The sequence below is a fragment of the Zootoca vivipara genome, chromosome 1, assembly GCF_965207765.1.
Source record: "Zootoca vivipara chromosome 1, rZooViv2.hap1.1, whole genome shotgun sequence".
In the NCBI taxonomy this organism is placed as follows: Eukaryota; Metazoa; Chordata; class Lepidosauria; order Squamata; family Lacertidae; genus Zootoca; species Zootoca vivipara.
The window spans coordinates 55051521-55066615 of record NC_142582.1 but is presented as its reverse complement, the minus strand read 5'-3'; the positions used below and the strand labels follow the sequence as shown (position 1 = coordinate 55066615).

At 43.3% G+C, this 15095-nt stretch overlaps 1 protein-coding gene across 2 annotated transcripts in view; it reads left to right on the top strand.

Moving 5' to 3' along the window:
- The window catches only part of SYT7 (synaptotagmin 7), a 217177-nt gene that overhangs the window by 158632 nt on the left and 43450 nt on the right, over nt 1–15095 (top strand). The window contains exon 6 of one of the 2 annotated variants that reach the window (XM_035123676.3): nt 2731–3093. The exons of the other annotated variant lie outside the window; for it this stretch is intronic. Coding sequence (XP_034979567.1) covers nt 2731–3093 — 363 coding nt within the window. The remainder of the gene's footprint in view (nt 1–2730; nt 3094–15095) is intronic. 2 annotated transcript variants of the gene reach the window in all.

Sequence of the window (15095 nt, the reverse complement as noted above, 5' to 3'; positions counted from 1 at the left end):
TCTGGCTTTGGCTTTAACTGCAGGCAGGGCTGTTCAAAAATGGTGTTTTAAAATCTGAAAAGGAAGGAAAGCCAATTCTCTAGTATGGAAAGGCAAATCAAGCACTCAAAACAAGTTATGCAATTCGGTACGGTGGGTGCAAATCTGCACTCTGTACTTGAACTTGGCTCTCTGCTAAAATTTAGAACTTGGGGCAAGGGCAAAAGCAGATGTGGTGGCATGTAACTGAGAAGCAGTTGTGTTTGATGGGTACAGGATTAAAGGTCACAAGGGAGGGATAGCTAGCTATGCATGCCATACCACTCGGCCCCCCAGTAATGCCAGTGAGCTTTTAGTTATAATTCCACAAACATAAAGGCTTATAAAGCATTTCTAAATAAATGAAGGAAAAGGTCCATAAGTCAATGGTAAAGCACATGTTTTATGTGCAGAATATCTCAGGTTCAATCCCCAGCATCTCTAGATAGGTTTGGAGAAAGCTCCCATCTGAAACCCTAAACAATAGATGAAACAATGGGAGGACTCAGTATAAGGCAGCTTCCCATGTTCCTAATATATTTCCAGGAATCTAAATCCTTTTGCTCGTATCAAATTCCACCTGGAATTCTGCAAGTGCAGACCAGCAGAAAATGAACAGCCCTGACCATGAGGCCTTTTTTGTGAGTACCTGCATGCCTTCCCTCCTGTCCTTTCATCTAACAGTGTGATCAGCCATATCTGTTCTTCCTAAGTCTTTGGCTGAATGGTTAGCTAATATCTGCATTGTGTTTCTGAATGTGTGCTCAACCACTTGTTCTGTGTGGTTAGCTGTGGGGCTCTGTCATGTATTTTTGACAGCAATCTGCACTTCTTGTGTTGTCTTTCAAGCCATATGTTCTGTCCTGTGCTTCACTGTCCACAGGCTACAGACCATTCCTACAAGGCTCTCTCACACATCTGTAGGGACGTGGCCAGTAAGTGTACATCAGGGATACCAATATGGTGCCCCCCGGTGCTGTTGGACTACAACTCCCATCATCTCTTCGCATTGGCCAAGCTGGCTGGAGCTGATGGGAGACGTTAGCCCAACGGCATCATGAGGGTACCAAAGTAGCTACCTCTGCAGTAAGGCATAGCTATACCAAACTATGCATCTTGCATCACTCTCAGGAGGGCAGAGGACACCCTCCTGAGGGCAGAGGACACTGTGATGTACTTCAGTCCTGATTTTGAGGGCAGAACAAGGCATGCATCTTCAAACACAGGTCATACCGAACAGCCAAAAAGTAAGTGATGGCAATTTCAAGTGGAGGTGTGGGAGCTTTGCCTTGTCACCCCCTCCACATCCCCACCTTCTACCATGCAACCCATTCCCCAGCTTCCTTTTTCCTAGCTGTGGTATGATACCAGAATGAAGCCCAAATAGGAGGAAAGTGGCCTTGGAAGATGGAGGAGCAGTGGTGGAATGGACAGATGCCAAAGACGGCAGAACTCCTGCTCTTTTCATAGTTGTGCAGAAAAGAGAATTTCAGCAGGTGTAGCTTTTATGACAAGCTGTTGAAATTCCCTCTTCTGCACAAAAGTGCAGAAGCCTTTTGCTCTTTTGCATCTGATCACTCAAAACAGTGTATGGAGGAAAGTTTCAGCACCCATCTCCGACTCACCTCATCTTCTGGAATCACACACACACACACACACACACACACACACACACACAGAGTGTTGCAGCTGTCTGACAGTGACACATGCTTGAAAACAGAGGCCTGCAACCTTCAAGTTTTGTTCCCTTATCAAACAGCTCCCCAAATTTCACTGGAAGGTTTCATGTGAGAGAAGACAATATGGCAACTTTCAGGAACATAAATACTGAGATGTTGTCTATGCCTGGCCTAACAAATCCAAGCCCGACACGGCTGTTGTAATCATTACAACTCCCCCAGTTTGTCACCTTTCAGTGGACAGGCTTCTGTGCCTTTCACTGCTACGTAATAGGCAAAAGTGCAAATCCCAATTCCAACTTTGGCACACAATAGCAGGAAGAGCTAGAGCAGTTTCATTTCTGACTACCTTGCAGCTGTTAAAGGCATGGAACCCTGTCTGCAAAAAGTTGGCAACCCTATTAAGTGTAACTATGTGCTCTGGAAGACAATGCTACCTGTATTCAAGATGAGAGGAGGGAACTGCTACAGCCTCATTTAAAAAAATAAAACTTGAGCCCTGGAGCATGCCACCAGCTTGGCCATCAGTGTCTGTGACACCATTCCTAGGACATGTGAGAGTTCCTATTCCCACTGCCACTTGGGTGAGGTGTACCGATTCAGACACAGCCAATGGGGAAAGTGGTTGTTGGGTGCGCCGCATGTCACAGGCAGCAGCAGCACAGGCACCAGGGGATTTGCCTTCACAAAGCAGCCTAATTAGTTCGGAAACGAGAGTTGGTGTTCTGAGCCTCCTTACAAGCGAAGGAGCACGGAAAGGAGAAGTCGCTTTGCAAAGGATCTCACACTGAGCTCAAGGACTGACGAGCAAGGAAGGCCGCAAAATGGCTACAGGGCGGGGGCTCCATGCTGCTGGAGAAGCTGAGGTGCAGCTGCAACCCCAAATGACAGCTTGCTGCTTCCGAAGGTGCCTGGCAGAGAGAGTGCTGTGCTGGGGCATCTTCTCTCTAACTATCTGCTTTTCCTTCCTCCAATTTTGCCCCTTTACCTTCTTCTCCTTTTTCTCCTTCCCCTCGCCCTTCACCTCCCTAAGTTTTGAGGATTCCACCATGTCCACAGCCACTACCCTTGAGTATATCCCCACCTCAGCAGGAGACCCGAAATGCCAGCGCCCGCGCACCCTCATGCGCCAGCAGAGTCTCCAACAGCCACTCAGCCAGCACCAGAAACCCAACCACAGCCAGCCCACCACCAGCCAGAGTCTGGGCCATCTGCAGTCCCACACCACCTCCACCAGTGGCAATCCCCGGGGCTGTCGGAGTGCGCAGTCACGGCAAGGGACCTCTGCTGGCTCCAAGCCCAGGACAGGTGGTGGTCGTAGCCGCTCCAATCCTGGGAGCTGGGACCATATGGTGGGGCAGATTCGGAATCGAGGCTTGGATATGAAGTCTTTCCTGTAAGTTATCTTGCTCTTTTTCTCTCTGCATGTTCTTGCACTTGTTTGTTGGTCCATTAGTTTTGTGCCCTGTGTTGAGACAGGCAATTGATACACACACACCCGCCGAAGGCAGCAGTGTGTTTGAGACAGTCAGCTCGTACTGTCACCAACTGAAGGATCAGCAATCTCCTTCTTCCCTTAGACACCACCAAAACTGCCCAGTTTCACATCCAAACTCTAATCTTCTTATTTGGATCGGTTCGCATTTCAATGTGAAGCCACCCAATTCACCCTTCTCGAAACACTTTTGCAACCTGAAACACAGCTGTCATTCAGAATTCATACTTCTCTGGATTTTTCGATGCAATTCTGCCACCAAAAATATGTATATTAGGGGAAAGTGTGCAGAAAGTATGCATGTATTAGTGAAAGTAGCAAAATGCATGACATTAGGGGGAAATGCTTTAAAAATGTGTGTATTAGGAAAAAGTAGATACAAAAATGGGTATGTTACAAGAAATGTACACTAAAATGTTGGTGAATTTTTAGGAGAACTTCATTTTTAAAAATCACAAATGGATGTGAAAATGTGGCATAATAAGATTGGAAAAATTCAAACTGAGAAAAACAAAGTGAATAAATTTGTCTATTCCTAATCTGATATGAGGTGGAGAGAAGGTCTAGCTTAACATAGAAAGGAGTCCTTCTCTCTCTTCTTCCATGTTGGAATTATTCTAGTAGCCATTGCTTTGTTGGGTTCCTCAGCTTTCTAATTACATACAGTGGAACCTCCAGCTACAACCATTATTATTATTATTATTATTATTATTATTATTATTATTATTATTTTCTATAGCACCCTTCATCCAAGGATCATAGGATGGTTTACAATAGAAAAACACAAAAATACACACCATAGTAACAAACAAGAACAATGCCGCCGCCACCACCACCCAACACACACACACATTTTAAAAGGCCACAGATTGTTTAATCAGCCAAAGGCCTGGGAGAAAAGGAATATTTTCCCCTGCCACATAAAGATAAGTAACAAAGGCACCAGGGAGAGCATTCCACAACAAGCAGGGAGCCACTGCAGAAAAGGCCCATTCTCGTGTTGTCACCTTCTGGACCTCTCGCAGAGGCAGCACAGGAAGAAGGGCCTCAGATGATAATTGCAGGGGCTGGGTCAGTTCGTATGGGGAGAGCTGTTCTCCTGTTCATTTAACAAACATAGATATAATGGTTCAATTGTTACCCTTTCTGAAAATAAGAACATTTGATGTTATAACATTTGTTTTGCCCCATGGTCACTTCTGCCATGACACAGCCTGGACCCGTGTACTCTTTGTCCTTGGCACAGTGTAATGGAAACAGATCCTTTAAATACAGAGGTCCAGTCTCAGCATAAGGACTGGATTAGATGACCTTCTATTTTATTCCATTCCACAGCTATGTTAATATTGTAGCAAATGAGTGCAGGTTTCTGCTTAAGCTGAGCAACTGGGGAATGTGGTATGCAAAGTGGGTTAATGCATCCCATCTCCAAAAGTTCAAATGGAATTTGCAAATGATGGACCCTTGGCCACTTTAGGAGTTTCATGGTTGAGCAGGGATTTGAACCCAATTTCCCCACATCCCAACCTAGTGCACAGCCCCCATCACAAACGTTGCCTCTTTACGGGAGAAAGCTGCCTTGTAACGTTAAGGAGAGATTTTCTCTTCTTCCGTTCTCCTGCACCGAGGTTTTCTTTACATCACTGCAAAGCTGACAAACCCTCCCAGAAAGAGGTGACTCTTCACTTCCCCTTCACAAACAGGGGTTTGGTCTTTTTATCCACGAAATCCCTGCCTATCGGTCCTTCAGATCCTCCTTGCTGCGATCTGTAAAGGCAGCTTTGTCAGAGCGGCTTGAAGCGTGTGATTTTTAATCTGTCTTAAATACTTTCCCTGTTGGTGACAGCTTCTAAATTCCAGGCGCCAATGGTTAAGCTGAAGCCTTCACTGTCACCTTATCTAGGAATTTGACAATGTCACTTACTTCCTTGCAGGAGGGGGATTGTTGCGCTTCTCTTTGCCATAACGTGAGCCAATATTTGCCCGTGCTTGTAGTAATTTTTACAATTAGCCATTCATGTGAATGGTACAGTGAGGGGGGGGGGAATATTTGATCTCCTGCTAAATTTGCCCGTTTGCCCTCTGACGAAGAAATGACCAGTCCATAATTTTAATGGTAGGTTTATTGTAGCTGTGAGAGACAGAATAACAACAGAAAAAACCCCAGAAACCCAGAAGACAAAAGTCAGAGATCAAATACTTTTCCCCCTCACTGTACATAGGGAATTGAAGTTGTGGTGTGTTTAAGCTTCAGGGAGAGCATTATACTCTTCAGTTGGTGGGATTTTTCAGTTCTGCTAAGGAAGTCCATGATGAGAATTTGGAAGAAGGATAGCTGTGGGCCAGGCACTGCCACAAGAGAACTTGGTAGATCATAAGATTCCCAGCTCAACCACAAACTCTCATATATATACAACCACATATGATTAACAGTAAGTTAATTTATTTTGAATGCCACTGGTGCTGTGTGTGTTTTCCTCGTGGGTTTACAGACTACATAAAGCTACATAGAGTGGAATACCACCCAAATACAGTGGTACTTCGCTAGACGAATGCCCTGCTAGACGAATTTTTCGCTAGATGAATGAGTTTTGTGATCGGAGGTTGCCTCGCAAGACGAATTCCTTTTGTGAAAAATTCGTCTGGCGAATCACGGTTTCCCATAGGAATGCATTGAAATTCAATTAATGCGTTCCTATGGGCAAAAAAGAAAAAGAAAAAATTTCAATGCATTCCTATGGGATTCGCTAGACGAATTTTTCGCAAAACGAATTGACTCACAGAACGAATTAAATTCGTCTTGTGAGGCACCACTGTAGTTATCTGAGGCAGTGTGTGTGATCAGGGACCTCACAAAAGGGACCATTGACAAATAATTTTTTTTCTTTTACTTTAGCATTCGTAGCTGTGATATTTTAAATGAAGCCAAAACTAGGCTAATCTCATGACATTTTTGTGCTACTTCCTCAACTCACATGGGTGTGGCTGCCATCATTTTATCACTAACTCCAAAGCAGGGGAAAGCACTATACTTATTGCTCAGGGGTGTTTCCTTGCCTGGCCATTCCCTTTTTGAGAGCGCATGTTTACCAAATCACAGTAATGATAAGGCTAACATGAGTAACATTGGAATAAGGTGAGCCAAATGAATATTACCTATTTAAAAATTGCACTTAATAGATGAGGAATAAAGTAAAAATAAAATTAGAGTTCTTATTTAAAAACACACACCATAAAAGTATGTAGAAAGTCAAAACATTGCAAAAGAGTTTGTTGAGCGGCAGTGCTAAGAAGCTTAGGTAATATTTTCCATTAGTTCAAAAGTCCATGATTAGGATAAAGTATGCTAAGACAGAGCATCAAAGAAAAATTCAACATGGCTCTAAGCTAACAATAAAGCCATAAAGGACAAATAAGTAGGACAAGAGCACATAAGTTTCCTAGAATCTATCACCTGGGATCTTGCTAGGACCTCCTTTTAATTAGCTGAAGAAGCAACATCTCCAGGGCACATGATCTCTTGGGTCCATAACAGGTCGACTCTCTTACAGTATGATCCTAACCACACACAGGTACGGTACACATCCTATTGAATTCCGTGGGAATTGCTCCTGAGTCAGTTGGTTTAACATTGTAGCCAGGAGTGTCCAATTAACTCCCAATGCAGGACTTAAAATCTCATTTGAAAAAAGCTCCTCAACACTTTTGCATTTGTTGGTGCACTGGGTTAAAATAAGGAGGATTTAAGTAAATATAAGTTCCAGGAAAGGAGCAGGGAGGAAAGGAGCAGTTGAGTACTTTTGTACTCAACAAAAGTGAATCATGGCTGCACAGGAGGTCCAAATATCAATAAAAAACTAAGCAAAAGTCCTTTATGTGACAGCTCCTTTATAAAAGTTGATGCTAGATAAAACCACTAGTATATTGGTGCTGTTCCCTTACCACTAGTGGCGGTAAAGTCATTTTGATAATACTCTCCTGAGCTCACAAGGACATGATCAGTTGCTTTTAGCTGCTGTAGTCTTTGGTCATATAGACACTCTCAGTAAGAGTTAATAAACAGTAGTGGTATTCAGCTGATGCTATAACGCCTGCCAAACTGCTGTTGAGCCTGCGGCATCTCTGTGACACAGAAATTAGAAACAATTCAGAGGAAAAAAGCTATGGCTATAAGGATGGCAACAGTTTTTGAAGGCAAAATTGTATGAGGAAGGGCTGAAGGCAACGGATAAATTTATAGCCTAGTGACAGGAAAGTTAGGGAGAGAGGGGGCACATTATTCAAAAGTATGTCGGAAGAGACTGGGAGTTGCTTAAAAGATTCTGGGAAGATTGGATAATACGCAAGGGGAATTTGCTCCGCCAAGTAAAACACTGGCGGAGTTTTAAAAGCAGCTGAGCAATGGAACATGGGCTGCTTAGGAAGCTTGTAGAATTTTATCCCATGGAAGCTTTTAGGGAATAGCTTGGTGGGGACCTCTCAGAGCCAGGTGTTGCTGAGTCAGAGCTAGGCAGTATTTCTTCCAGCCCTTTTTATGTGGCTCTGTGGAACCGACAGTGTTAGAGGTGCCACGTAATACTTGTTACACGGTTGTACAAATATTATCTATTAGTGTGGCAGCACCTACAACTATGGAACTCCTTGCCTGTTGACAGCAGCCGGGTGCCTCTGCTGTTCAAGCACCTGCTTGAAACATTTTTGTTTAGGCAAGGCCATCCAGAACCATAGGCGCTGACATGTTTTAATTTCTTTTACTGTTGTTTAAATTATCCTCAATGTTTTTAATTGATTTTAACCGTTTTTATTGATAATTTTACGATTTCTTATAAACCACTTACTACACTACAATTAAGCAGTATATAAATTTTGTCAATTAATTAAAATAAGAAATAGCAACTATTCTTCCTTCCTGTTGCTGGGCACTAGCTCACATGCTCCCGATGTTATCTATTTCTGAATTCTAAGAAGCATATTTGGGAAGGAAAGATTGGTCCTAAGCTGTCTGAGGCATCTCCCCTGCTTCTGCACACACACTTCTAACTTCCTCCTTTACTTCTCTGCATCCGCAACCAAAGCAAGTAGTGTCTGCAGCCCAACTTGAGCTGAAAGTAGAAAGCCTGTTTTGGATTGAACTGACCTCTGCATAGATGGAACTGTAATGAAATGCTTTGGTCAAAGATCTCCAGTAGTAGATTGCAATGTTTAATTGATTTGCGGTTATACAAATAATTTTGCAGTCTTCAGCTGAAAAGAACAAACTACAATGATTTATCTGTACAGTGATTATCATGATTTAATTAGGATCATTATAGTGGCTGAGTTTCCATTTCACATAAAACTATAGTCAGAAGCTGTGGTTTAATGGGAAGAAGCAGCGTGCTTACCATTCTTGGTTTGTTTGGCGGGGCAGAAGTCATGAGCCCAGGTTTGGATGATTGGCCAGATTCTGGCTTATTTGTTCATACTGCACCAGCAGCAGCAGCAGCTGAGAAGGAGCTTTGCAACTACTTTAAAGCAAACGGTTTATAACATGAATTATAGTTCACTATGAATTAATGTAATGTGCAAGACTTTGTCATTGTTCTTAGACTTGGCACCCAGGAAAGTTTCCCTGGCATGGCTTTTACTCACACCTTAACTTCTAAAAGATTTCCATTTTCCCCCCAGCCAGATTATACTTGTAATTGTTTATTTTAGGTGCAGTGGTGCCTCGACTTACGAATTTAATCCGTTCCAAAGGCACCTTCGTAAGTCGAAAAATTCGTAAGTCGAAAAACGCCATTGGAAATGCGATTTCCCATAGGAATGCATTGGAAACGGAAAAATTCATAAGTCGAAGCAACCCTATCTAAAAATTCATAAGTCGAAAAATCCCTATCTAAAACCACCGCGGGTTTTTTTCGGATGTCAAGACATTCGCAAGCACGCAGCCATTACCCCCATTCATAAGTCGAAAAATTCGGTTGTCGAGTCGTTATAGGCCATTCCGTAACAAAAATGACTTTGGGCAGCTAAAAAAATAAAGTGTAAAAAAACAAACAAAAAAATAAGACAAAATGCAACATTAAAACAATATTAGTTAAGGTCAGCAGGAGCACCCAGTGTGGTGGGGCACTGCCCTCCCAATAGCAGTGCCACTGCCACTTAGCAGGGCAAGGGTAGGGCAGGCCAGTGGCAAGAAAACAGAGAGCAAAGAAAAAAAACTGCAAAAACAAAAATAGGGTTGGAAGCAGTGGTGGGGAGCCTCAAGCCCACATGCCTAATTAGGCTAGCCAGGCCTGCCTATTTGTTCTGCAAAGCCATTTGGCAAAGCCACGCCAACTTGCCCAACATATGACATCATATATGCCATTAGGTGTAAGGTATGTAATGATGTACCTCCCTGCTGAAAGGGTTTTGTGGCCAGTTCTATCAGCTGATTGGTGGTGCCTGCAAAGCCCTGTTCCTTTGCAAGAGAAAATAATCATAGCGGCGCTTGAAAAAGCACAGATTTGCTAGTGCCCCCAACCAGCTGATCAACAGTGCCTTCAGAGCCCTTTGCCTTTGCCTTTGTATGGGTCACCCAATGTCCTTGTGACCTCATGGCAACCCCGCTCACCTGATAGCATTCAAAGCTACAACATAATTTAAAATTACTAAAACAACAATGAGGCATTTGCCTGGTGCTGAAAGTACATTTGAGTAGGTGTTAGGTGTCAACCTGTATGGAGAGGGTATTCCACAGCTCTTGAAAGGTCTTACTCTGTAAATATGTGACCAGTAGCAAATACTCTTATTAGGATCATCTGAACCTATTTGCAGTGCATCCGTTGTCTGACTATTGCACACAGTGGTCCAGATTATGTGGTTGATCAATGGTAGGGCTGTTATATACATAACACTGTATTTTAGATAGGTTTGTTACCCTGCCTGCAGTTGTCTCAAAATGCATTACCGAAATGTGTGAGTTATACATGTGACCATGAAGCATAATATTTGGGAACTGTAATCCAGAGCTCTCACTACACACAATGGGGGAATGTTGCTTTGCACCTTTACTTGCTTTTAATTATTTTGGGAAATTAGCAGAAATCACGGAGTCCCAATTATTAGTTTAAAATTGAAAAATGTTCCTTTGTTTACAGAATTAAATGATGATCAACGCATAAAATGGTTTTGGGGCTTCAATTGCCAAACCCAATATTTACAAAAGAGTAAAATGTTTAGTTCAAATGTAGAGCGATTAACAGAGGCTACCCAAACCCATGTTGCCTGGATCAATCATTTACACTTGTTTATGTGGCAGAGATAGAAACAGGTGGAGGCAGGGAGTCCTATGATTGCTAGAACTGCTCCCTGCTCCTTATAGTACAATCCGGCAAGTTAAACTGGAGGCCTAAATGCACCAAGGGGGAAGGTCCAAATGGAAAGCAGAAGAAGGGTCATATTTAGGAAACTAAGAAAATGTGAGAAAAGGAAGGGATAAAATTCCAGTAGCTACTACATCCACAGTTTGAATGTTCACACGTTCAGGTGAATGCCTGAACACAGCAATAATTAGATCTGGCTTCCTGGGGGAAGGGATGCTTGAAATAATAGGTGATGGGATCTGACAGAGGTTAGAGGAGGGGCGGGATTACCGGTACTGTATCTAAAAAAGGGGTTGCTAAGTAGCCAGTGCCAAGAGGCCTTTTGGGTTTCCTGCTTCAAGACAACTGAATGTCTTTAGGGAGCAACAGGTAAAAGGCCAAGAACCAATCAGGACAATTTGGAACTTGAGTGCCAAGCACAAAACAATAGCGGTTCGGACAAGATGCAAACGGCTGTGGCTTAAATGATCAGTGGAGCAGGGCCATTCAGAAGTAGGCTTTTGTTCTTGCCAAGGCTAGTGAGGTGTGTGCCTGTGTTAACTATTGGCAAATAGTGATGTGCAAATTACAGTAAGCATCATACATAAAAGAGTTCTCACATTTTTCAATTCCATGCATACAAATAACCTCCTGTCAGGCAGGTAAGCCCACTTAAACCAATGTCTGCTTTCTGTGTTGTGTTTGCAGTCCCATACGCATTGCATTGTTACCTGTTGAGCAAAGCTACAAGTATCACCTAGTTCTGGGGCACACATGTCCCAGCTGTAACAAGCTAGACTAACTGACTTCTGAATTCATTGCATACTGGTCCTGGTTATATGAATTCTAATACACTGCCACATTTCTTTAATTCTACACACACACCTTCCAGCTGAGCCACATTGGCTCCTCAGAATATGCCCTAGTTTAAAATGAAAATATATTCATATACAGCTTCATAAACCTCTTGCTTGGTTTGTGTGATTCTTGATTTAAATATGAGTCTCATTCCATCTCCAGAGGATTCTGGACATCTCTGTTTGCACAGCACCATTTGCTTATTTCAGCCTTAATTGGTTGAAAAATGTACCCACAGAATGTGAACTAGCTAATCAGTCCAATTGTTGTTCTTTCCCAATAAGCCACTTCCTTTTAGTTTCATCACCCCACCCCACCCCCACCTCCACCCCCAGAAAGTCCTTTAGGTTTGTTTTGTTTTCTTGTAAAAACTTGTTTTTGCATCATTCCCTGCCTTTTAATGCAAATGCATTTATTAGGGACCCCCCCCCCCCGGGCCTGTGGGAGGCTGAAATAATGAGGCTGTGTCATCCGTTCAAAGTAGCATGGAGGACTCCGTGGGTGAAAATGTTCACTGTCTGAAGCAAGGATCATAGCTTTCCCCCACTTTTTGTTTAGAATTCTAAAGTGTTGCAAAATTAACAAAAAGAAAAGGGGGAGCATATAGAAGAAAGGCAAGCAACTGGAAACCACAGTCAGTGCAACTCCAACTTTAGAATTAAGGCTGTGGACACACCAGGGTGCTAATGCACATGCGAGTTGTGCAGATTTGATTTTCCCATGTGTCCTTGTTTCCCATCCACATTAATGGGTGGTTTTTTATGGGGAAACATTTGCGCTGAATTTTGTTGTCATCCCCCTGCAGACACATACTCAGTTACTACTTCCTTGTCCTCCAGAAGTTCCAGAAATTGTGGGCATACACACAATTCTCTGTTTATCACTGTGCACAAACCCTTTTTTAAAAAAAGTTTAGTCTGAGGAATGGTGCTATGAAATACTTTCACCAAAGGTAAGTTTCAATCATAATTCACAGTGGGGGAAACAACCCTTTTTATATATGAATTAAATACTTCTTTACCAGATTTGAGCAAACAGCAGTTTCAAAAAATAAAAATATATTTGTATATTTTGTATATATTTGTATATCAGCCCATCAGGGAGTGCCTCACTAGTGCAAAGAATGGCTGGGCAGGCAGAGTCATGGGCCTCTCCTGACTGTTCCCACGAACACAGGAGGCCACCATGCAGCTCACAGGAGATTGTAAACGTGGTGCACATAAACAGTACATTTCAAACCCAGGGCAGGACGGAGAGAGCAATTTGGGGGAGAGGAATCTTGAGACATTGTTTTTCTTTTTCCTTCTGCCATTTGCTTCCCACCTCCTGTACCTGCAAATGCCGTTTATATATATATATATATATATATATATATATATATATATATATATACAGCTGTTTTGCACAAAAGCAGTTCTGCACAAAACAGCTGGCTTAAAAGTTACTATGCACATGCATTTGGCCACAACTGGTGGCAATAGGCACACCACATCTTTTCCTTTGGGCTCGTGGAGACAAAACGGTTAGTTTGTGCTCAGATGATGAGCAAATGGAAGTATGGGGTATGACAATAGACAATGCCCAGCAAAAATTCTCATGCACACTTAAAAAACAAAAATAAAACAGACTACTCACACAGTGTGCATCAGTGCATCAGTGCTCAGATAGCATGCAATTTTGTTTTCCCCCCCCCTGCTATGTTATCCATGGACTGTGAAAATCCAAATTAAATGGAGAAAAAGTATAGGCTACCACTTGAATGGGATGCGGGTTGTGCTGTGGGTTAAACCACAGAGCCTAGGGCTTGCCGATCAAAAGGTCGGCGGTTCAAATCCCCGCGACAGGGTGAGCTCCCATTGTTTGGTCCCAACTCCTGCCAACTTAGCAGTTCGAAAGCACACAGTGCAAGTAGATAAATAGGTACCGCTCTGGTGGGAAGGTAAAGGCGTCTCCGTGCGCTGCTCTGGTTTTGCCAGAAGCGGCTTAGTCATGCTGGCCACATGACCCAGAAAACTGTCTGCGGACAAACACTGGCTCCCTCGGCCTTTAAAGCGAGATGAGCACCGCAACCCCAGAGTCATTTGCAACTGGACTTAATTTACCTTTACCTTTACCGCTTGAATGAGGACTATGCGAAAAACATGCATGTTTGGAATGCATTGAATCCACTGTAAACTGCCATGTGGACAGACCCATATTTGGCCACTGCAAAACCAGTAGCGCATATAACAATTCATTTATTCAACAGAAACTGATGAAACAGAACTATCTGTCCAGCACCTATCAGACATATGACTAGAGATAAGATGTCACTTCAAGGGCATTAATGAGATCTAGACAGTACTTTGAGATTTCTGAGGCAGGACCACAGGTTTTAGATAATAGGGATTGTACCCACTCCCATGTCATGCAGTGGAACTGAGTGGGTTGTTGTGCTCTTTGGATTACTCAGAGGTAATAGTCACTAAATGGTTTAGAGTAGCTTCCCTTGTCAACCCCAGGCTGTTTCTCACCAACAGGGGAAGTTTTCCTGAGATTCTTCTTTCTTGCCTTGGTAGGTTTTCGTGGTACACTTACTCATGTGCTGTTCACATGGGCAGAGAGTAGTACCTTTCTGCCATAAGGGACATGGGTGGCGCTGTGGTCTAAACCACTGAGCCTCTTGGCCTTGCCAATCTGAAGGTTGGCGGTTTGAATCCCTGCAACGGAGTGAGCTCCCATTGCTCTGCCCCAGTTCCTAGCAACTTGCAGTTTGAAAGCATGCCAGAGCAAGTAGATAAATAGTTATCGCTGTGGTACGAAGGTAAATGGCATTTCTGTGCGCTCTGGTTTCCGTCACGGTGTTCCATTGTGCCAGAAGCGGTTTAGTCATGCTGACCACATGACCCGGAAAGCTGTCTGTGGACAAACACTGGCTCCCTCGGCCTGAAAGCAAGATTAGCACCGCACCCCGTATTCACCTTTGTCTGGACTTAACTGTCCAGGGGTCCTTTGCCTTTACCTTTGCCTTTCTGCTACATGCTTTCCCCTGCACGATTGAGACTCCCCCCCCCAACCAAAAACAAAAACCAGTTGGCATATTATAGTGAGCCTTGCCAATTGGTTCACTGTCGGTGGGAATGATGGTGCTCTCATAGAACAGAAGGGCCACCATTCTGAATTCATCACACACATTTGCTAGGCACACTATTGAAGAGTGACACCATCTCGTAGATGTGATTGCCGTCCTTGTAGAACAGAAGGTGGAGATGACTGCGTGTTGGCTGGCAGCGAACAGTGCCTACAGAACAGCGTTTAAGCTATTTATAGCAGACGTTTTCTTGGTCTCCACAGCTTTTGCTGAGGTCAGTGAAGTGATCTGTGAACAATTGCTGGGCTTTATTTTGAAGCCAAGGAACACAAGACTTGGTGAGCAAGGCTTCTCAGTGTACTACAAACCATGATAGCCCCCGCATTTGCATCCTGCTTCCTCCGTATTCACTTTTCATAACATTCCCAGTATCACTTTAGATTCGAAACTTTGGGTGTAAGCAAGGGCCTCATGTTCAAAAGCTTATACCATTTAAATATAGTGTACTTATGGGGGAAAGATTGGTGCTTTGCCTTTACCCTTTGTTTACCCTGATGTTTCTGGTGAGTTTTGTTTTTTGTGGGGGTTTTTTTTGCAAAGGGGAAGCACCCTTCAGGAGGACTGTACCATTTGGTACTGTGTTAATA